This window comes from Lynx rufus, unplaced genomic scaffold, assembly GCF_022079265.1.
Source record: "Lynx rufus isolate CCGP_SWC_20201006 ecotype Redwood Valley unplaced genomic scaffold, mLynRuf1.p SCAF_1, whole genome shotgun sequence".
In the NCBI taxonomy this organism is placed as follows: domain Eukaryota; kingdom Metazoa; phylum Chordata; class Mammalia; order Carnivora; family Felidae; genus Lynx; species Lynx rufus.
Genome location: NW_025814823.1, coordinates 139,824,788 through 139,849,497, shown reverse-complemented (window position 1 = coordinate 139,849,497; position 24,710 = coordinate 139,824,788). Strand labels below are relative to the sequence as shown.

General features: G+C 35.7%; 1 protein-coding gene across 2 annotated transcripts in view; it reads left to right on the top strand.

Moving 5' to 3' along the window:
- The window catches only part of CERT1 (ceramide transporter 1), a 105,588-nt gene that overhangs the window by 51,514 nt on the left and 29,364 nt on the right, over positions 1-24,710 (top strand). For both annotated transcript variants that reach the window (XM_047088029.1, XM_047088021.1), the window contains exons 4-8: positions 5,939-6,046; positions 6,824-6,962; positions 12,376-12,459; positions 18,322-18,479; positions 23,380-23,472. In XM_047088029.1, the coding sequence (XP_046943985.1) occupies positions 5,939-6,046; positions 6,824-6,962; positions 12,376-12,459; positions 18,322-18,479; positions 23,380-23,472 (582 nt within the window). The remainder of the gene's footprint in view (positions 1-5,938; positions 6,047-6,823; positions 6,963-12,375; positions 12,460-18,321; positions 18,480-23,379; positions 23,473-24,710) is intronic.

Sequence of the window (24,710 nt, the reverse complement as noted above, 5' to 3'; positions counted from 1 at the left end):
GAAGTTACTTAATTTGTCTAAATTTCTTTGCTGTGTTTCTTGTTGGAGAGTGTTACTAGGAAAAAGAATGAGCTTTTCAAAAGGCAGGTGCTATTAAAATAAGTCAGCCTTTTTGCTCTGATTTTTAACCACGGCCTTTGGAATCTAGATGGGATGATGAACAGATTGTACAAAATGAGAATATATAAGTTTATCTCCCACATGATTAAGCCAAACCATAAAATTTGTGTCTTTGAGGGAGTTTTCTTTTCAAATCAGTTTTTAGGCATTTCTGGTGTTTTATTAAATTCATAACTTTGAACTATATGATTTAATTTATTATGCTTTTAAGTTTTTTCAAAAAGTGAAAATACAGAAGGTAAAGGTACACATAAAGGAATTAGTCTAAACGTTACTATTGTACTTTGACCAGTAGTAACCTCAGTTTTCCAAGTGTACTGCTACTTGGAAAATGCTACTGATCCCATCTAGTGGCCAAAAGAGTGCATTTTGTTTTTGTTTTGGGACTTTTGTGTGTGTGTGTCGTGTTAATAAAAAGGAATATTATAATAAAGGTGTGATCTCATTGTAGTATTTAAGCAGATATATTGAAAGGAAAATATTCCTATAGTAACTATATATGACTTCTGCATTATTAATTTTAGATAGAATTTTGTGTTTTCAAAATATATATTGGTGATTAGAGGTTTTAATTAAGCTCAACTTTATATTTCTTGTGGAAAAGTAAGTGACATTAAGAAAAAGCCAGCATGCCTCTGAAGTTTCCCAATCATACCAATGAGATTTTAAAAGCATGTTACAGTTTTTAAGAACATTTAACAGAATATCAGTTGTGACAATAAAGTAATTTTTCCCCATTTCCATCCTTCTTCCCTCACCCCACATCACCTTCAAATAACATACCTTATAAATTCAGGATGAGTATTGCTGCCTTTAAACTGAATATCTTGGGAAGACAAAGGAGATGCCAGGAACGTTGTCCCTTTTCAGAATAGTTTTATAACTTTTTTTAAAAGTTTTTTTAATGTTTATTCATTTTTGAAAGACAGAAAGAGTCAGAGCACAAACATGGGTGGGGCGGAGAGAGAGGGGGACACAGAATCTGAAATAGGCTCCAGGCTCTGAGCTGTCAGCACAGAGCCTGATACAGGACTCCAACTCATGTACCGCAAGATCATGACCTGAGCCGAAGTCGGACGCTCAACTGACTGAACCACCCAGGCGCCCCTATAACTTTTCTTTTAGAAACATTTTTAGCACTTATGACCAAATGTTTTTAAAATATTGATACCTTTGGTGATAGATTAGATGTTTTTAGAGAAATCTAAATCAGAGCCACATCACATGAATAAGAAAGGCAGTCAGGCTTAATTATACAGTTTGAAGCTATCCCTTTTTTTTTTTGCTTTTCACTTTTCATGTATCTAAGAAAGAGAGAACACGAGTGGGGTAAGAGGGACTGAGGGAGAGAGACAGAATCCCAAGCAGGCTCCCAGCTGACAGCTCAGAGCCCGACATAAGGCTTGATCCCATGACCCTGGAATCCTGACCTGAGTCAAAATGAAGAGGTGGATGCTCAACCAACTGAGCCACCCAAGCGTCCCTTGAATCTATTCTTTTAAAGTAATGAGAGTGTTCTCTAATTTTTATTCTGTGATTCCCAAAGAGGATTTGATCCATTTTGTGGCTGTCATAAAATTACTCTAAATGCTGTGGTGTATACCATTAAGAATGTTTTATGCAATGTCAGTATCATTGTACAATCACAAGCATTTCCAAAATGACTAGATTTTAAACAGTGAGGATTCATTTGTGTGTGAGTGTGTGTGTGTATTTGTATGTATATTTGTTAAACATTTATCTATATTTAAATTTATCTTAGTGCAGTTATTAACTGAAATAGAGTAACATGAAGCTCCATTGTTTAAATTGAATAACCACGCAATTGCTTAGTATATTTCTTTTTCATTGGAATGATTTTATATAATTCATAATGGAATTTATTTAAGTGAAACTTTATTAGAGGTAGAAATACAGTTACACCAAACTCGCAGCCTCCACATTCATTTACTATCCATTACTTAAAATGTACAACACTATCAATATTGCTACAGTGGAGTCTGTTCTATCACGTCTTAGTTGTGAGGAGATATTACTTGTTTTGAAATAGTGGAACCTGAAAAAATAGACAAGAAGATAAAAGATATGTTTTATGGTGAAGGTACTTTTAGAAAAACTTTGTTGTGGGGCGCCTGGGTGGCGCAGTCGGTTAAGCGTCCGACTTCAGCCAGGTCACGATCTCGCGGTCCGTGAGTTCGAGCCCCGCGTCAGGCTCTGGGCTGATGGCTCAGAGCCTGGAGCCTGTTTCCGATTCTGTGTCTCCCTCTCTCTCTGCCCCTCCCCCGTTCACGCTCTGTCTCTCTCTGTCCCAAAAATAAATAAACGTTGAAAAAAAAAAAAAAAAAAAGAAAAAGAAAAACTTTGTTGTATTTCTATTTTGTTTCAAGATCTTAAAAGAAAAGATCTTTTAAAAATAAGCAGTTTTGGGGCGCCTGGGTGGCGCAGTCGGTTAAGCGTCCGACTTCAGCCAGGTCACGATCTCGCGGTCCGGGAGTTCGAGCCCCGCGTCAGGCTCTGGGCTGATGGCTCGGAGCCTGGAGCCTGTTTCCGATTCTGTGTCTCCCTCTCTCTCTGCCCCTCCCCCGTTCATGCTCTGTCTCTCTCTGTCCCAAAAATAAATAAAAAACGTTGAAAAAAAAAATTAAAAAAAAAAAAAAGAAGTATTTAAAAAAAAATAAATAAATAAATAAAAATAAAAATAAGCAGTTTTTACTTCTTCTAAGACCCACTGATAAAATGCAACTGGATGGAGAAGGTAGATTTATTTAAATTTCAAATTGTTTGGTTTTGAATATTTTACAAATAAACATCCAAAATAAGTCAAAAGAGGGTTTTGTGTTTAAACAGGCAATTCAGATTAATTTCTATTTACTAATGAATAACGCATAGTTGTCTGAGATAAGTGACTTTTGGAGTACCTTACATTTTTAGTCTTATAGGTTCCTCTCACTTTTAATTCTAGCCTTCTATATTTATTTATTTGTTTATAAAATGTTTATTTTATTTTTGAGAGAGAGCACAAGGGGAGGGGCAGAGAGAGGAGACTACACAGAATCCAAAGCAGGCTCCAGGCTCTGAGCTGTCAGTGCAGAGCCCAAAGTGTGAGGTCCCACAAATTGTGAGATCGTGACCTGAGCCGAAGTCAGACGCTTAACTGACGGAGCCACCACGCGCCCCCAGTCTTCTGTATTGAAATTGAATGAAAAACTTTACCAAACCAATACAATTAAAGTGTAGAAACACCACCCTTAGAAAGTTAACATTATTATCAAAAGACAGGAGAAGAAGCTAGAGCCATTTTAGGTAAAGAACCTAGCTTAGGATATTATTTCAAAAGTCTTATTTTTTGTAAACTATATGATTGTTAGAATTCTCTTTTGGTAGGATTCTGTGATATTGAAACAAGCTTACCTTCTTTTATTTATTAAGGTACAAATTACATTCTTCAAACCTCTCCTTTTTTTTTTTTTTTAAACTTTTGAGAGAGCACACTGAGCTAGCTCGTGGTGTCACAACTGTGTAGATCATGACCTGAGCCGATACCAAGAGTTGAAAGCTTAATTGACTAAGCCACCCAGGTGCCTCAAAATGTATCCATTTTAAATGGACAGTTGAGTTTGGACAATTATAACCTGTACCCCCAAATTTTCTTATGCTTCTTTGTAACCATTCCCCCCCCCCCCCCCGTTCCCTGGCCTATTTTCTTTTGTCATAGATTAGTTTTATCTTCTAAAAAAAATATCAATTTTCTTGAGGTACAATTTTACATAAAGTGCATGTTTTACCCTTTCATGAATAGTTTTCCTGGCACAAAAATACATATTTTGCTTCATCACTAAAACACTGTTTTGCTTTGAGGTATGGAATTGTGTTAGGATGACGTATGTAAATCTTGGAGAAGAGCTTTGATTCCATGCAGTCTTAAGTTTATATGTAATTTCTTAGTAACTTCATAGTTAAGAACATATTACAGTATCTTTCACAGAGTGTTTTATTAATGACCATTATTGAAGTATGATAATTTCACTTTGTGTGGCAACCAGTATATACTGGAAGTTTGAATTTTAAGAGGTTTTCACATGGATAAGTTTCTAGTCTCTTTGCCTAAGGTACTTTTCTCTTTTCCATGAGCTGTTTTACTCTTTTGATTTTGGATTCCTCTTCCTCCTTTCTCATTCTTCCTCCTTTTCCATCTTCTTCCTAGAATAATGAACTTCGGTTAAATGAAGTGATACTGAACTGGAAAATGTTTTGAACTAGTATTAGTATCATTTACATAAAGACAATAACACAAACATTTAATTTAGTAATTAAATCAGTATAAAAACTTAATGTTCTTATACCTAAAAGAATGTTTTTCAGTTAGAATAATGTCTTGGGTAAACCAATAGGTATATAGGAAATGTACTGGATTTTCGGGAGCTAGAGCACAGAGGATGTAAAAATGCCAGTAGAAATGGTTTCTGTAATACATCGTGCTTAATTTTAGTGATTCCTAGTCTTAATCTTGAAAATCAAGTAATCTAAAAACCTTCTAAATGTTGCTACTAGGCATGATACCAGAAATGATTAGATATTTTTTTACCTTAAGTTTTGTGACTAAGACTAAAATTATCCATAGTACTTTTTAAAAATAACAATAGAAAGTAATCAGAAATCCAAAATAGTTGAGCAGGTTTCAGGTACTTGGAAGTATTTTTTTCAAATGTTCATTTCCTTTGTCTATATTATTATTACTGCTTTTTTATAAGAAGAGTGAAAATTGGTGCTCTGAGGAATGCCAACCTCAGGTAGTACTACAGTACGGAATCTAACTGTACCCAAATATCCAGGAGTTCAATTAATTATCTTCCATGGTATGATTACTTAACAGACTGACTAAATTGGAAACTTTCTTTCTGTTATGAACTATTGAAGTTACTATAAAATTTTTTAAAGATACAATCTTCTTCTAGAAGTTCCAACTCCAGTCGTAATTACAAAGTGTAAAACTATTTTAATTGAGTGCCGTAATCATGCTCTAGAATGGTTGAGAATACAGAGACGCACTGCCTGGTGTAATAAGAAAGGCTTCACTGAGACAGTTGTATTTGAGCTATGTCGGGATAAGTGATTCACCTATAAAGAAATAGTACTGAAAGTTTTCCTATTATCATCTTTTTATCCTTGTTCTGTCCAATTTTTATTGGTAAAATGCATGTAACAATTGGTCATTTTAGCCATGTTTAAGTGTACAGTTTTGTGACATTAAGTACATCCATCTCGAACATCACCATCCATCTCCAGAACTTTTTCCTTTTCTGCAACAAAAACTCTGCCTGTAAAATTCCAACTCCTCATTTCCCCCTTCCTCTAGTCCCTGGTAACCACTATTCTACTTTGTCTCTGAATTTGACTACTCAAGGTAGTTTTCCTGTTATTTAACCCTTCTAGCCCACTAGCCCAACATGAAGTTGTTGTTCAGTAAATTTCCCAATTAAATGGCAACGAGGAATTGAAAAGCATTACTTATGCCATTGGGTTACCTGTATTTCTTGAGTGGACTCAAATTGCTAATTATTGTTACAATCACCTTATTTATTTATGGGAAACTTTTGTTTGCTCTTAAGTGTTTTTTCCAGTTTTATTGATATATAATTGACATGTGACATTGTATTAAAGTGTACAACGTAATGATTTGATATATATGTATTGTGAAGTGACTATTGCGATAAGTTTAGTTAACACCCATTACCTCACAGTTACAACTTTTTTTTCTTGTGATAATGAAGTATTTTTTATTTAACTTTTTTTTCACTTAGTTTACTTTCTTTTTTAGACTGAATCTGGATATGGATCTGAATCCAGCTTGCGTCGACATGGCTCTATGGTGTCACTGGTGTCTGGAGCAAGTGGCTATTCTGCAACATCCACCTCTTCATTCAAGGTTTGTTGTTATGCTATAGGGCAGCATAAATTGAGTACTGAGTGTTGTGAAAAGAACTTGATAGGTTTTTGAAAGAAATATTCCACAATGTAACTTATTTCATATTGTTATGGTTTTTAAGGTGCAAAATCATGATTCTTACAAATATAAAATGAACATATCAGATTTTATTTCATTCATTAATGAGTTAAGATGTAAAAAAAAATTGGCTCAAAGCAGAATGTAAAGAACAGTGAAATGATTTTGTTAATATATGCAAATATATTCTGTTCAGAGATTAGTAACCAAGTGTGTTCACTGGACAAAATTAATTTGCACCTCTGTGGACTTTACATTGCTCTCAGTTTTCTACTACTTAAAGAGTTGTAAAATAGCTCCAGTGCAATGAAATTAAATTCTATATGATCAAACAACATGCTCTCTTAAGAGTTCTGTAGATGACACTCACTATTCCTTTGAAAGGTCACCGAGTAATATGTTTGCCCAAAGTCTTTCACAATTTTTCCTCACAGTGTTTAATTTGAAAATACTAAATGTTATATTAGCACATTGTCAGATTTAACTGTTCTCTACTTCCTTCAGGCTTATCACTGTCAAGCCACTAATTAGTCATGTTAAAGTCTATTCCTGGGAGTGTTACGTTGAACTTGACAACTCTCCCTACCCCATCCCCTCAGTAATAAGATGTAGACTTTAAAAGGTGATGAAACATCATAGGAGTATATAAATTCCAGTTTTGTTAACTTGGATTACCTCGCCACTTTGTGTGTTTTGCAGAAAGGTCACAGTTTACGTGAAAAACTGGCTGAAATGGAAACCTTTAGAGATATCCTGTGTAGACAAGTTGATACTTTACAGAAGTACTTTGATGCCTGTGCTGATGCTGTCTCCAAGGATGAACTTCAAAGGGATAAAGGTTAATTAGGCTATTACCACTATTTTTACTTGGAGAATGAATGGATTTAAAGCTTCTTGATCTTAAAGGGTAATGTCTTTAAGTGATAAAGGTAACTATAGTCACTTGCTGAAAACCCCCAATGTAACAGATTTCAGTATTATAACTTGTATACTATATTAACATATCCTAATTAATCTGATCACCCAAACCAGATGCCATTGAAGACTTTTACATGGTTTTTAAACTCTTTATTCCATTAAAAAATATATCTATCATCTCGGTAGTATGGGGTATTTCACATGATCACGTCTAATAAATTTACCCTGTGGGGCACCTGGCTGGCTCAGTTGGTAGAGCATGCAACTCTTGATCTCAGGTCATGAGTTCAAGCTCCACGTTAGGCCTAGAGCTTAACTTTAAAAAAAAAAAAAAAAAAATTACCCCCTGATGAGTCTTACAGAGAAGCATGTTTATGTTAAATCCTCTAAATCTGAAATCATTTGATCTCTGTATTCCTCTGTCTTCCTCCTCCTCTTCTCCCTTCCTTTTTCTCTTCACTTCTCTCTCTCCCCCTCCCTTCCTCTGGCTTTTTTCTCATAGAAGAGGAAATCAATAATGGAGCTACATAGACGTTTAAAAATAATCTTTAGTGAATTTTTTAAGAGACATGATCTTAAGTTAACTCGTGTAAGTTTTTAAAGTTACTCTTTCTTTGTTACTGCTAAAGATATTACTGATGTTGTTAACATCTGCTCTTCATTTGTTCCTTTCCTTTGCTGTGAAGACAAAAATGCCTTCAGTATTCCTAAATAGCACCATGTTCATTCCCAGTATAACTAGGTTGCTTGACAAGGTTTCATTTCTTGGTCTTATTAAATGTGTTTGATCTGAGTTGATACTTTTTGTTCTCTCTATTCTTTTCCCTCCCTTCTGACTTCTTTTGGATTGAGTATTTAGTAAATAATTTTGTCACCTCCTTTGGCTTTTTAGCTATTACTCTTCGTTATTTTAGTGGCTACTTTATGGTTCATAGTATGTACATTTAACTACCTTCAAGTAACATGCCACTTCCAAGCATAGTATAAGAACCTTACAGTTATGTATTTTAATTTCTCCCCACTACTGAGGCAAGAGTTTTCAGTGTTCTTTAACCAGTACACTGTGAATTATGAGGTTTTCCAGTCCGTGATTTGGAAACAGGTACTTTTCCCTGTACCATGTAGGTTTTGGATACTTTTCCCTGGAATTTTTTCATACAGTTCTTTCCCTGGCCTCTATAGTTCCCTCACTTGTATGTGCTAACAGTACTCTACTTAATGTTCAAAGGGACCTTCTGCTGATCTCCAGAATTCTTTCTCTGTACGGGCCTCTCCTCTGCAGTCATCTGCCTTGTGAATTCCAGTTGCCTTTGTTTCTCTGTACTGTCAGTTCCTTCTCACCTTAGAGAGTCTGCCAGACTCCTGGTTTCCTCCTTACTCTAGAGCTTGGAAACTCTCCCAAGACAGTAACCTGGAGCAGTCATAGGGCTCATGTTATTTGTTCCCTGACTCTCAGGAATCACTGTCCTTTGTGGCCCAATATCCAATGTCTTGAAAACCATTGTTTCATGTAGTTTTTTGAGTTTTTTAGTTTCATTCTAGAGGGTAGCCCGTTTCTTCTATGTTGGTCAGAAGTAGAAACCCATATTCCTCATAAAGTACTTAATTTAGGTACTTAATTTTATCTAAATTAAGTAGCCTTAATGTTCTTTATATTTCATAGACTTTAAGTTTTAGGTTAACATTTGATATTTATTTCTATAAAAATAAAGGCCTTTCAACTTGTGTTTCTCCTTAAGAAAAATGTGTGTATATCTTTTTTTATCAAACTAAACATTACACATCATCTTTCATTTGCTTGCAAATAGCCCTTTCAACAAAAAGAGAATACATACAGAATTTATTTATTTATTTTTAAATGATCTTATCAGTAGTAAAGAACATTTCGAGGACAAAAGAGATAATGGAAGGCTTAGAAGTTGGGATACAGTGATAACCAGGTTGTATAGAATCTTTGAAAAATAATTTTAAATGCTATTCATGTTTGAATAAATAGCAACAGTGGTAGACTAATATATTAATTTGTTAGGGCTGCTATCACAAAGCACTATAGACTAGGTGGCTTAAACAAGAGAAATTTATTTTCTCACAGTTCTGGAGGCTAGAAGTCTGAGATGAGTTGTTACCAACATTGGTTTCTTCTGAGGGCCATGAGGGAAGGATCTATTTTAGGTCTCTCTCCTGAGCTTATAGATGGGTTGTCTCTTCCCTTTGTCTTCACATCATCTTCCTTCTGTAAGTGCCTGTGTTTAAATTTCCTTCGTTTATGAGGACACTAGTCGTCTTGGATTAGGGCCCACCCTAGTGACTTCATTTTAACTTGATTACCTCTGTGAACACCCCGTCTCCAGTTACAGTCACATTCTGAGGTATGGAAGGTTAGGACTTCTAACATATGAATGTTGCAGGGACATAATTCAAACCATAACAACTGATTTCCCTATAAATGCTATTATAAAAAATATTGATATTTTTAAGAACTCATGCTGGATAAAGGTGAAATAAGGACATGGACCATAGTTTCCTACTTTGTAGATCACAGTTGCTGAACTGAATCTAAGGATCTTTCTTTAAATTATCAATACCTTGGGGGTGCCTGGGTGGCTCAGTCGATTAAGCATCCAGCTCTTGATTTCAGCCCAGGTCATGATCACAGTTTGTGAGTTTGAGCCCCACATCAGGCTCCACACTGACAGTGTGGAGTCTGCTTGGGATTCTCTCTGTCCCTCTCTCTCTGCCCTGTTCACGTTCTCTCTTATCTTTCTCTAAATAAATAGATAAAAATTATCAAAATATGACAACAGTGGATTGTAGCTAGTGGATTGCTCTAATACTTTGTCATGTAGCCTTCATGCTAGCTTTATATGTTATTAATCTACTACCTTTACTCTGTTTACCTTTCCAATGAGAATTTATTGTTTCATATATTTTCTTGTTTCTAATTAACACACTTACTTTTCAGCCTAAAGAAGTCTCCTTAACATTTCCTGTAAGGCCAGTTTAGTGGTGACAAACTCCTTTAGCTTTTGCTTGTGTGGAAAACTCTTTATCTCTCCTTGAATTCTGAATGATAACGTTGCCGGGTAGAGTATTCTTGGTTTGAGGTGTTTTTATGGCTTAAAGAATTTTAAGAATCACTGTGCTTTTTAAGTGTGTCATTGAAATGATAACAGCAAATTCTCATTTATTTTAGGTGTTCAGTGTTTTTATATAAAATATTTAATCAGAATGGTTAGTTAGGCAGTCTTAGCCAGACCACCCACATTCCCACACATACTTCAGTAGGATTTAACTAACCCTTAAAGTTGTGTGTGTGTGTGTGTGTGTGTGTGTGTGTGTGCGCGTGTGTGTGTATGGTTTGCAGAAGTAGAGAACATGGTCTCTACCCTAAACATAGTGTTTGATTTTAAAAGAAGATAGATGTATCACATTAAAGGAAAGTTTCTATTAATCTTGCTCTTTTATTCATTGTTAGTTTGTTGACTTGAAGTAGATTACTTAACATTTTTTCACATCTGTTGTCTCAGCTATAAAGTGAATATTATATCCAGCACATATGATTGTGAGAATTAAGTGAGAATATACATACATTAGAACTGTGCATAACAGCAACAATTCAATAAATAATAGCTGCTGTTTTTAATGTGGTTTGTTTAGATTATTGCAGGGATAGGGAAAGCAGGAATGTGCAAGATCCAAAGATACAATTTAGCATAATAGATTTGAATGTTAGTAAGGAAAACCAGTCTGATTGGGATGGGGGATTTATATTAGGACAGTAGCTTTAAATCATGTCACACATCCCTTAAAGGTAGCTCAAGGATGGACAAGGAGTGCTTGGTTGGGAAGGAAAAGAGGAACGCCACTCTTTTAGCCAGAACAGCTCTTATTTTCATCAATTTTATATTGAGTGTTGAGCTAGAAAAATAAAGTTGAAAATCCCTGTTTGGTAGTACTAGGCTATTAGATGGTTAGAGATACAAAACCCAAAATAGATTCTAGTGAGATAAGTGAAGCGCAAACCTTTCAGTAGTATTTAAGAACAGTTGATCAAAGTAGTATTGCATCAAGGTCAGGATCTTGTTTGATGGTAAGTACTGATTTAAAAACAGAGCAATATGCTGTGTTAATGAACTTCTTAGAATTGACCATATTTGCAAATGATTGACAAGAAGATGAAGATCCACACAGTCTGGGAATCTGATGAGTCTTGGGACTAAGATGCCTGCAGAGGCTTCAATATGAATATTGACGTCTATAGGAATGATGGACATAGAAAAGAAAAATGTTAGTCAGGTATTGATATTACTTTGCTAGGTAGAAATGAATAGTAGGTATTAGTAGATAATAGCTTATGATTTGAAAAAGTTGTTATAGATGAGTAGCAAAATTTTTAAGTGATGAAAAAATGAAATAGCCTAATAACTAGAAAATGGCAGTACAGAACAAACGTATTTTTCATGGTGATTATTGCCATTTAGGGGAGGAATAAGAAACAGGAGTGGGCTCTACATCCATTGGAGAGAGAGAGCTAAAGTAGATGAAATGTTTATTGTAGGATGAAGTTACTCCTGATGTAAAGAGATACAGACAAGAAGTAAAACATTAATTTAGAATGAAGACTTCTTACATAGAAAGGGAGTACCTAAAAAGAAAAGAAAGAAGCCATTAAAAAACGTGATAGCAGAGAATAAGGTTTATAAATTTGCCTTAAGAGTGGAATACATAATACAGTGGATTAAAGTATGTTAGTAGAAAAAGGGATAGGACATAGAACAAAAAGGTATGCAGAAGGAGAACATAGGGGATTCTGTTTTTTCTGGAACTGAGTAAGTTAAAAGGAATGTCCAGGCACAGACACATAAGGATGAATGCAAATTGATATCACACCTGTAAGTCATTTTGTTGTCATGACCTGTAAGTCATTCCCTACACATGCAGAAATAGTAAATTTAAGAACTCCCAGAGGCAAGTTAAGGTATCTTTTGCATGTAACTTACTCTCTTACAGTCCTGCTCAGCCCTTGCAGGCCTCTGGTAGACTTATGAAATCACCCCAAGCTGGGTAGGAAGGGATAGGATGACTAAAGGACAAAACAATTCATATCTCAATGTTATCCCTTACACAAATGAGAATGGGTACAATTTTTCTAATGTATTTCAAGACATTGCACAGCATGTTTATTGGGCATACCTTGACAACCTTTGAAAATACAAAGGTAAATAAGGTCTTGTACTCACAGAATCTAGAATATATTGACTTCATTCGAACATAAGAATAAATTGGTTTTCTATTTCCTTTAATTCTAATATCCTGAAATATATTTTCTTTAGTGGTAGAAGATGATGAAGATGACTTTCCTACAACACGTTCCGATGGAGACTTCTTGCATAATACTAATGGCAATAAGGAAAAGTGTAAGTAGTATATTTTTTCCGGTTGGCTGGATTAAGTGTACTTTCTAAAGTTATATAATAACTAAGTATATAACAAGAATAATTATCTAATTGAGTAGTTTTTAAAAAGCAGTGTAATTACTGGAAAGTGAAAGTTTCTTCCAGGAAAAGACATATGAGTAAAATACACATTGTGACATTAAATAATAATGGCAGCTCATTATCTAACAAAGACTCATTCTAAATTCCAGACATTGACCTGCTTATTTCAGCAGTATTTTATAAAATCAGTTTCTAGCACTCAAAGTTTATTTCTTGGAGGGGAAGCATTATAATATAACTTGAATGTTTATTTATATTCTCTCTGTTGAACATACTTTTCTGTCTCCACTTAATAAACTGGTATTAAAAAGTATATAATCAGTGTTATTAAATGTAAGTTATTAAAAATAGCTCTGATTTCACCACGTATTTGTTTATAGACACAGGAGCAAGGTGGTTTATTTCATATACCCATTTATTTTTGCTGTATTTATAATGGCTAACTTATTAGATGGAATTCTGAATTGTTCATTAGAAACCTACAGTTTGCACCAACATAGATGAAGCTCGAGGGCCTAATGTAAGAGAAAAAAGCCAAAGACAAATACTGCATGGTATCATTTACATGAGGAATCTTAAGCCTGAAAAAACAAAAAAACAAATCCAGAAACCTGTGATCCATAGTCAGTACTCTTCTTTTGAAATATCCTACAAAAAAGCTGGATTAGATTTGTAAAAAAATGTTTAAGTTACAAAAATAAGACATTGTGAAAAAATAAGTTAATCTAATTAAGCTTATTTTGGCTAATGTTGTGAAAGAATGTGAGGTATAATTTGTGGCCTGTTTTCAAATAATTTTTCAAACTGTCGTGTGCATGGAATTAATTTTCTTTTTCGTAGATCACAGTGGAATATTCTATTATTGATACTAAAATCTGATACTTCTCTCCCCCTACTTTTTCCTTTTTGGCTCTTCCTGTTTCTTAGTTTCATCATAGCTTTCTTCCTGCTTATGACCTGCCCTCCCCTCAGTCTTGTGAAATACTAGCTTCTTACTACACGGTTATCTATCCTTGGGACTTGGGACTTGGGACTGAAATGTTGCACCTTACTGAGCCATCTAGACTTATCTTTATTAAATTAGAGGGTTATTTGGGGAAGATTATTTCAAGTTATATTTTAATTTCACAATAAATAATCTGCTTTAATGGAAAAAAGATTTTGTTTGGACATTGGGAAAATTGTTAAATTGTAAAACTCGCAAGTCCAATCTTCCAGCCCAGTCAGTTCCCCGACCTACACTCCCCAGAATAGAATAGAAATTTATTGGGGCGCCTGGGTGGCGCAGTCGGTTGAGCGTCCGACTTCAGCCAGGTCACGATCTCGCGGTCCGTGAGTTCGAGCCCCGCGTCGGGCTCTGGGCTGATGGCTCGGAGCCTGGAGCCTGTTTCCGATTCTGTGTCTCCCTCTCTCTCTCTACCCCTCCCCCATTCATGCTCTGTCTCTCTCTGTCCCAAAAATAAATAAACGTTGAAAAAAAAAAAAAAAAAGAATAGAAATTTATTTTCTATAGAAATTGAAATGGACGGTTCTAGATTCTGGAATACCTGGCACAGCAAAAGATAGGTGTATTGGCCTATCATCAATAAAGTGATTATGCAGAAATTTACAAACTGAGTATTGAAATTTAGCAACCTCATTGTTCTTTTTATCTCCAAGAACTCTGGTGATCAGGCATGAAATGAAAGTCTGTGTACTGAAGCTCCCTTCTTTTACCCTGTTTCCAGAATACCCATCAACCAGATGTATATTTTCTGATACAAAAATAGAACATAACTCTAGATGCTGAATGACCACAAGGAAGGGACCTATAGAGATTTTCTACATCTACCATGAAGAAGCTGTCTCACTACCAGATCACCCTTAAATGAAGTCCACTGGGTTTAAAACCCTGCTAATGCTTACAGAGCTTCTAGTAACTTACTCTTAAATGTGAACAGATAGCCAGATTTCCAGACATTTGAGGAAAGCCTCCAATCTCTTTTTCTGGAGACTTGAAACCAAGCAACAGAAGGCAAAGTTATTAGAGTCATTTATTTAGAGAAATACCCTACAAGATGTTTACATAATTTTTTAAATCATGAGTCATGTTTGAAGTACACTTGTGGAATGCACTGTTTAAAATAATTCCTTTCAGGGTGCCTGGGTGGCTCAGTTGATTAAGTGTCCAACTTTGGCTCAGGTCATGATGTCGCGGTTCATGAGTTTGAGCCCCACATCGGGCTCTGTGCTCACAGCTCTGAGCCTGGAGCCTGCTTCAGATTCTGTGTCTTCCTCTCTGCCGGTCCCCCATTTATTTATTCATTCATTCTCTCTCTCTCTCTCTCTCTCTCTCTCTCTCTCTCTCTCTCTCTTATTTTAAAATAAAAATTCATTCATTCTCTCTCTCATTTTAAAATAAATTAAAAGAACATTAAAATAAAATAAGATAATTGCTTTCTTGGGGCACCTGGGTGGCTTAGTCAGTTAAGCAACTGACTCTTGATTTCAGCTCAGTCCAGATCTCATGGTTCATGGGTTCAAGCCCCACATTGCCACATTGGGCTCCGTGCTAACAGTGTGGAGGTTGCTTGGGATTCTCTGTCCCCCACCCTGCTCTCTCCCTCTCTCTCTGCCCCTCTCCCACTTGTGTTCGTGCTCTCTTCACTTTCTCCACCCCCCAAAAAAATAAATAAATAAAAACTTTAAAAATAAACAGAATAATTCCTTTCTTACTGTTGATGCAAAGTAACTCTTGTTAATTACCATAGATGGAAAGTAACTTTCTGTTAGAGTTAGAAATGAGTTAGAAGTTTTCTATGTAATCTGGTAAAATGAATAGAACATGTAGTCTTTAAATCTGAGGGGCGCCTGGGTGGCGCAGTCGGTTAAGCGTCCGACTTCAGCCAGGTCACGATCTCGCGGTCCGTGAGTTCGAGCCCCGCGTCAGGCTCTGGGCTGATGGCTCAGAGCCTGGAGCCTGTTTCCGATTCTGTGTCTCCCTCTCTCTGCCCCTCCCCCGTTCATGCTCTGTCTCTCTCTGTCCCAAAAATAAATAAACGTTGAAAAAAAAATTAAATAAATAAATAAATAAATAAATAAATCTGGTACCACTTGATCGTAGCATGGGATTAGGGTGTCAGTCATCTCTCAAAAAAGACAGGCTCTTAGTGCTAGATGCAGCCAACATCAGAAAAGGGAGAAATGATACTTGATTCTTGGGAGTGGTCATTGTAACAAATTTTACCATTAGAGCCATCATTAAAGCTTTGGTCTAGGGGCTCCTGGGTGGCTCAGTCGATTAAGGGTCCCAACTTTTGATTTTGGCCCAGATCATGATCTCACAGCCATAGGATCAAGCCCCACGTCTGGCTCTGTGCTGTCAGTATGGAGCCTGCTTAGGATTCTCTCTCCCTCTCTCTCTGCCCCTTCCCCACTCATGCACATGCACGCTCTCTTTTTAAAACATAAATAAACTTTAAAAAAGATTTGGTCAAGATTACCTATTGTGATTAGTGAATATGTTAAGATTTTTAAAAATTTAGAACTAGTATACCGACCTGATAATAAATTGTATGTATTCCAAGAATGGGATTGAGGGTGAGATGTGAAGATTAGAATAAAACTTCCACAGGTTCTAAGATGATAATAAAGACACTTAAAGGTAATTTGAATATTAGACTAGAGGAGGAATTTTTGGATATGAAAACACCTTCCTGGGGCGCTTGGGTAGCTTAGTCAGTTAAGCATCCAACTTCAACTCAGGTCATGATCTCACGGTTCTAAATCATGATGTAAGGACTGTTTCCTCAACCTTTTGTGAACAATATTTACCTCTAATGTAAGTTTTCTTGTTATGTTCTGTGCATCCTTTTCTTAATTTATATTTCTAGGGTCAAAAGGGGAGACTTTATGATAATAGTGTCAATTCATCAAAAAGGCATAACAGTTATACATGTAGTTGTATATAATAACAGAATGCATGGAGCAAAAACTGAATAAATTGAAGAGGAAAAAAAAGACAATTGAATTGTAATAGTTTGAGACTTGACTATCCAGCTTTCAATATTGGATACAACAAGTAGGAAGAACACCAAGGAAATAAAATACTTATAAAAACAAACAGACCTGGTAGACATCTATGGAACTCTCCACTTAACAATAGGAGAATATATATTCTTAACAATATCCTTAACAATAGGAGAACAGTATATGTAACATTCTTCAGGAGAGACCATAAACCAGCGTCAATTAATTTAAAAGGATTGAAATCATACAAAGTACGTCCTCTAACCACAATGGAATAAAATTAAAAATCAGTGACAGGGGTGCCTGGGTGGCTCAGTCGGTTAAGCGTCCGACTTCGGCTCAGGTCACGATCTCGCGGTCCGTGAGTTCGAGCCCCGCGTCGGGCTCTGGGCTGATGGCTCGGAGCCTGGAGCCTGTTTCCGATTCTGTGTCTCCCTCTCTCTCTGCCCCTCCCCTGTTTATGCTCTGTCTCTCTCTGTCCCAAAAATAAATAAACGTTGAAAAAAAAAAAAAAAAAATTAAAAAAAAAAAAAAAATCAGTGACAGAAATTTAGGGTATTCACAAATACGTAGACATTAACACCCTCACATATAACCAGTGGATTAAAGACAAAATCAGAAAGGAAATTAGAAAATACTGTGAGATGAATGAAAGCAAAAAATACAATATACCAAAACTGATGGACTGCAACTAAAGCTGTGCTTAGAGGGAAATTTATAGCTGAAACACCTTTATTATAAAAGAAGAGACTCAAAATACAATACAATCCAACTCTAAATTGGTTCTTTGAAAAGATATCAAAGTTGATAAATCTGTCTTAGCAAATTTACAGTGTTATTAACTATAGTCCTCTTTCCGATTCTGTGTCTCCCTCTCTCTCTGCCCCTCCCCCGTTCATGCTCTGTCTCTCTCTGTCCCAAAAATAAATAAACGTTGAAAAAAAAAAAATTTAAAAAAAAAAAAAAACTATAGTCCTCTTGCCATACATTAGACCTTTACACTTATTCATTCTGCGTAACTACAACTTTCATTCTTTTAACAGTACTTTCAAGAGCAGAAATTTTAAATTTTGATGAAGTTCATTTTATTACTTCTTTTGTGGATTATACCTTTGCTAAGTCATATCTATATAGGAGTTTTTAAAGTTGAAAGTATCATTATTTCTCTTAAGGAGTTCTCTTGGAGTGGTTTTTTATTAGTTAATGGTATAAGATATTACGCTCTCTTGCTTGCATCTTGTGAGTTGTAAGAGTTTTCATTTAATTCAAAGACTAACTCTGAGTTAAAATTATAAAATATAAACATAAGAGCCATTTAACATGTGCATTGGTCTCAGACTTAATTTTGGACATTTATTTTAATTTTACATACCTTATTCAATTCTGTATGGTTTATCTTTAGGTATTTTTTAAATTTTAGGTCTCTCAAAATGTAAGGTAGTTCTTGCCATAGTTTCGTCCCACTTTAAGATGTCAGAGTATTACTGGTAAAGTATTCCTCCTACCACTTTGTTCACTGGGTGTAGTACAGCAAATAGATTTCATGAAACAACATCCAGAAAAAAAGCTATGAAAGTACATACGCTGCCACAAGCTTCTTTGCTTGTAGAGTATGGATGGAAATTTTTAAATGTTGGCCATCAAGAGGAGAATTAGAATCCAAGAGCCTGCTCTGACTTACTGGGTTTTTAAACATTTTTTAGTTTTACATTTTGATGAAGACTTATTTCTTCATTACAAAGGTGTTCAGTGAATAGCTTTTTTTTTCCCCAGTATTTCCACATGTAACACCAAGAGGAATTAATGGTATAGACTTTAAAGGGGAGGCGATAACTTTTAAAGCAACTACTGCTGGAATCCTTGCTACACTTTCTCATTGTATTGAACTGATGGTAAAACGTGAGGACAGCTGGCAAAAAAGACTGGATAAGGTAAGTGTTGTTTTTCTTCTTTTTAAAAAATGATCCAATTTGATTCAGCTTTATAGTAATTTCTTAGGGAAAAATCTATTGGGATTGATAGAAGTAGCAGGGGGTACTACTCTTCTGAAATTTTGTGGGCATCTTAATTTTCCTAATGAGATTCACCAGTTATATATTTGGTTACATACAACATAAATTCTTGGTAGGATTTTAATATAAAAAATTTTGTAGTAATAGAAATAACTTGGAATAGAAGTGATAAGCCATTTAACATTACCTAGCTTAATTGTGAAATACGTGCAGCTGTATTTAAGTTCTTAAACACCAGTTTATGAAGTTAAACACTAGCTTACTGTGTTCATAGCTGTGTATACTTCCAGGGTCATTGTGCTATTATTTAACATATATTACGTTGTTCATTGAACATTTGCCTCATATTCACCTGTTTCCACCTTTGCTTAAACTTTAGCATTCATAATAACATTACAATATGAGTCTTTAGTTCCTAATGTCACCTTTGGCTCAGTGAATTTGTTTAGTAGGAAAACTTCTATTTAGAATTCAACATCAGTAAAACAATAAAATGTTATAACTGTAACATATCTTAGAAGATTTAGTTCTAGTCTAATGCCATCATTTAAAGAAGGAGCTGAGGTACAGAGACTGGTCCAGAAATGCTAAGTAGCAGTTGGAAGAATTTTACTCTATGTTATATTTCAGCTCTGAATACTAGGCCTGACAGTAGTCAAAATCTGACTTTGTGCAGAAATCTCTGTCCCCACCCCCCGCCCCGTTCTCTCCCACTCTCTCTCTCAAAAATAAATAAACATTACAGCTTTGTAGTACAGTTTGAAGGCCGGGATTGTGATGCCTCCTGCTTTGGTTTTCTTTTTCAAGATCGCTTTGGCTATTCAGTGTCTTTTCTGGTTTCAGACAAATTTTAGGATTAAAATTTTAGCTCTGTGAAGAATACTGGTGTTATTTTGATAGGGATTGCATTGAATATGTAGATTGCTTTGGGTAGTATTGACATTTTAACAGTATTCTTCCTATCCAGGAGCATGGAATCTTTTTCCATTTTTTTTGTGTCTTCCATTTCTTTCATAAGGTTTCTATAGTCTTCAGTGTATAGATTTTTCACCTCTTTGGTTAGATTTATTCCTAGGTATTTTATGGTTTTTCGTGCAATTGTAAGTGGGATCGATGCCTTGATTTGTCTTTATTTTGCTTCATTGTTGGTATATAGGAATGCAACCGATTTCTGTGTATTGATTTTATATCCTGCAACTTTGCTGAATTCATGGATCAGTTTTAGCAGTTTTTTGGTGGAATCTTTTGGGTTTTCTGTATAGAGTATCATGTCATCTGTGAGGAGTGAAAGTTTGACCTCCTCCTGGCTGATTTGGATGCCTTTTATTTCTTTGTGTTGTCTGATTGCAGAGGCTAAGACTTCCAATACTATGTTGAATAACAGTGGCGAGAGTGGACATCCCTGTCTCGTTCCTTACCTTAAGGGGAAAGCTCTGTTTTTCTCCATTGAAGATGATATTAGCATTGGGTCTTTTGTATATGGTTTTAATGATCTTGAGATATGCTCCTTCTATCCCTACTTTCTCGAGGGTTTTTATCAAGAAACGATGCTGTATTTTGTCCAGTGCTTTCTCTGCATCTGTTGAGAGGATCATATGGTTCTTGTCCTTTCTTTTATTGATGTGATGAATCACATTGATTATTTTGCAGATATTGAACCAGGCCTGCATCCCAGGTATAAATCCCACTTGGTTGTGGTGAATAATTTTTTTTAATGTATTGTTGGAACCGGTTGGCTGATATCTTGTTGAGGATTTTTGCATCCATGTTCATCAGGAAAATTGGTCTATAGTTCTTGTGGGGTCTCTGTCTGGTTTTGGCATCAAGGTAATGCTGGCTTCATAGAAAGAGCTTGGGAGTTTTCCTTCCATTTCTATTTTTTGGAACAACTTCAAGAGAATAGGTGTTAACTCTTCCTTAAATGTTTGGTAGGATTCCCCTGGAAAGCCATCTGGCCCTGGACTCTTGTTTCTTGGGAGATTTTTGATTACTAATTCAATTTCTTTACTGGTTATGTGTCTGTTCAAATTTTCTATTTCTTCCTGTTTCAGTTTTGACAGTTTATATATTTCTAGGAATTTGTCCATTTCTTCCAGATTTCCCATTTTATTGGCATATAATTGCTCATAATATTCTCTTATTGTTTTTATTTCTGCTGTGTTGTTTGTGATCTCTCCTCTTTCATTCTTGATTTTATTTATTTGGGTCCTTTCCTTTTTCTTTTTGGATCTCAGTTACATTTTATGTGAAATGTAAGAATGTGGGTGTGATACACAGTATGTATGTGTGTGTATACTTACGTGTATATAGATAGATATAGATATGTATATAGATACGTGTATATGTGTAGTGTACATACATGTGTGTATATATGCATATAAGTATATATGTATATATTTATATGTGTATAAGACACATTCTATAAGAAATAGAAAGTTTTTGAGTGGAGAGACTAGTTTATCAACAAATAGGTCTTTTAAGTAATTCGTATAATTGGGAAGGAAAGTACAGTGGTAATTTAATATGATGTAAGTGAAATTTCTGTTTCCTTCAAAAAGTATTTGTATGCTTCCAATGTGCTAGCTCTAAGCTAGAAATGGGAAAACAGCAATGAGCAGGAAATTGTCCCTCAAAGAGCTTAATGTATTGAGAGCAATTAAATAGGTGATAGGTGATATAATAACAGGTATTTGATAGCAGTATTGTTTATACTGTTTCTAATGTCAGTTCTATTATTTTTTCAGCTGAGTAATAGAAAATTAATATTTAGTGGTTATTTTTCTTGGTTACCTATAATAATCCCTTCTATTACAGAAGACATATACTGAATTGTTAGCTAGTCATGTCTAAGAAGACCAGAAATTCTAAGATTAAACAATTTTACTTATTAACGGTATTAGTAAGAGAAAATCAATTCACTGAAGATGTTTGCTTACATTAATAGTCTCTCATATGTAATTTCATGTGGTTTTTCATTTTCCCTTAAGCCCTTTGAATATTATTATTGTGCTGTATGTTTTTGTTGTGTTCAGTTTTTAAAATTTAGGTATAGCATAAGTATGGTAAGGTGTGCCAGTCTTAAGTGTCCTGTGTGACGATTTTTATGCATATGTATACACCTCTATAACTGCCACTCAGATTAAGATAAAGAATTTTTATAGTACCCCAGAAGGTTCCTGCATGCCTTTTCCTGGTCCATACCATACCACCATCTCAAGAGGTGACCGTATATGTATACACTCTTGTGTCTGGCTGTTTTTTCCCTCAACATTGACCATGAGATTTATTTGTATTGTTACATTTAGTGGTAGTTTATTCTTTTTTATTGTTGTATTTCATTGTATGACTTCAGTTTGCTTATCAGTTTTTCCTTTGGTTTTTATATTTTAGCTATTGTGAATAAAGTTGCTATAAGCTTTCTTGTACATAGCTTTTGGAGGATATTCACTCATTTCTCTTGGGCATATACCTAGGAGTAGAATCGTTGGTTCATGGGGTATATGCTAGCTGTGGTGGATATTGGCAAAGTGGTCATGTCACTTTATACTTCTATCAGCAATAGATGAGAATTCACTTGCCTCTTTACTCTTAGTAACACTTGTTATTGTCAAGTTATTGTGGGAATTTGTTTTGTTTTTAAATTTTAGCCATTCTGGTGGGTCTGTATACCTGCTTTCTCTTGAGTGTGCAAAAATTAGTCTTTAAGTCCAATGAACAATTAACTGATTTGTACAAGCTTTAATGCAGATAGGATATTTGGAAGTAGTTAGCTTTGTGTGTGTTCCTGTGGACTTTAACTTAGCCCTTAAGGATTTGAGGTAAGGGAAGGGAATAAAGAGAATAAATACACGTTCCTTATAAGCTTGTTAGACTTAAGTTATCAGATTTGACCAGGGCAGTACATTTGGTGTTGTAGAAAGAAGTTTGAGATTGGTAGTGCCAGGGCCAGCCCTTTTTAAAAAATATTTATTTATTTATTTATTTATTTATTTTTAATTTATTTATTTATTTATTTATTTTTTTGAGAGAGAGAGAGTGCTAACAGGAGAGCGGCAGAGAGAGGAGAGAAAATCCCAAGCAGGCCCAGCACTGTCAGCTCTGAGCTGGGGGAGCCCATGGTGAGGCTAGATCTCAGATCTGGATCTTAGGAAGCTGAGATCGTGAGCTGAGCTGAAATCATTACTCTCACTCTTTTGACTGAGCCACCCAGGCGCCCCAGGGCCAGCCTTTTTTTTATGTGTTGACTTTGGGTCTTTTAACCCCGTAAGGCTATAGATTAAAGGTGAGGGTCAAAGTAGAAATCTAAGCTCTTTTTCAGCTCTAAAATAGTTTTAACCAACAGTGAGAAAAGTACTAGACATTCATCTTTCTTAGAATGTATTTTAGCATTCATTGATTTCGCCTGTTGATTATTTTCTTCACATCCATTGCTTTCTTTCTTTAAAGCAAAATAAATACACCTTTAATGGGGGGAAACAAACACATAAATACATTGTAGGCATTTCTAGTGTTAATTTTATCTTTTTTCTTTTTTTTTAAGCATAGGCACTTTGACAGTTACTTAATACACCTAAATATATAGCCCACCTATAAGGTAATTCTTAGTGGTGATTTAAATGGTGGTTTGTGTGTAAAGTATATCTCAGAGAAAAGTGTTTTCTTGGACAGAACAATGCTCATTTTTCACAGGAGTGGGATGTTTCTTTTTATTACTGTTGTTGTTTAGCCAAATTATAAAATTTCAGTGAAATGCAGAGAAAATTCCACTTCAGATGTAATTTTTCACTTGCTTTTTTTTTTTTTTTTTTTTTTTTTTTAGGAAACTGAGAAGAGAAGAAGAATAGAAGAAGCATACAAAAATGCCATGACAGAACTTAAGAAAAAATCCCACTTTGGAGGACCAGATTATGAGGTATGAAGTTACGTTTTGATTTTAGAAGGAGGAAAATATAGGTCATATCTATCATAATGTTGCAGGATTTTTTTACCACAATACCCGGGATTCATTGTCGCACTGCTTTGAAGAATGAAGACTTGGACACAAAATGAGCAGTAGGCAAAAGTTTATTAGAGTATAAGATTAGAAAAGAAGAATAGTAGGAAAGTTCTCTTTACAGAGAAGGGACATTTGGAAGTGAATGCAAGGACCATAGAGAAGGGTCCTTGTTCTGTAAAGTTCTGGTCAGCTTTCCCTCATCCCTTCCCCCTTGTTCCTTCTCAGGTTCTACCCTTATGGGCTTGATCACTCTAGGTTCTGGGTTATTCTGTAGGTGTTGGCTCCTTTTCATTGAATTGAGTGGTCTATGGCCATACTTAGGTCTTTTGTCAAATTTCTGAGGAAAACCTGAAAGGGAGTAGGTGGGGTCTGTTACATTCTTAAGAGGAACCTTACTCCTGAGGGGGTTTGTTGTGGTCAGACACTCCCAGCATTGTTCCAAAATATGTGTTTTTCTCCACCCAGGGACCTCAGGCCCTAATCTTTCCCTCTCAACCTACTGAATCTTATCTTCTTCTATCATAATAAAAGTGATTTTTATTTTAATTTTTATTTTTGAGAGACTGAGACAGAGTGCGAGTAAGGGAGGGGCAGAGACAGAGACAGACACAGAATCCGAAGCAGGCTCCAGGCTCCAAACTTTCAGCACAGAGCCCAATGCGGGGCTTGAACTCACAGACTGCGAGATCATGGCCTGAGCTGCAGTCGGGTGCTTAACCGACTGAGCCACCCAGGCATCCCCAGAAATTACGTTATAATCTTAAATTCATTCCTTAAGATATACTATGTATGCAAGACACTGTACTAGGCATGGATATACAGGATCCTGCCCAAGTACCTAATGGGAAAACAGGCTATTTAACAGGTGAGTTTGAAACACTGTTAGCACTGAGAGGTTTTTGAGTCAGGGGTGGCTACCCAGCATCTTAGCTGAAATCTTAAGAATGAGACGGAACTAGGGGCACCTGGGTGGCTCAGTCACTTGAGCATCCAAATTCCACTCAGGTCATGATCTCACAGCTCATGGGTTCATGCCCCACGTCAGGCTCTGTGCTGACAGCTCAGAGCCTGGAGCCTGCTTCAGATTCTGTGTCTCCCTCTCTCTCTGGCCTTCCACTGCTCGTGTTCTGTCTCTCTGTCTTTCAACAATAAAT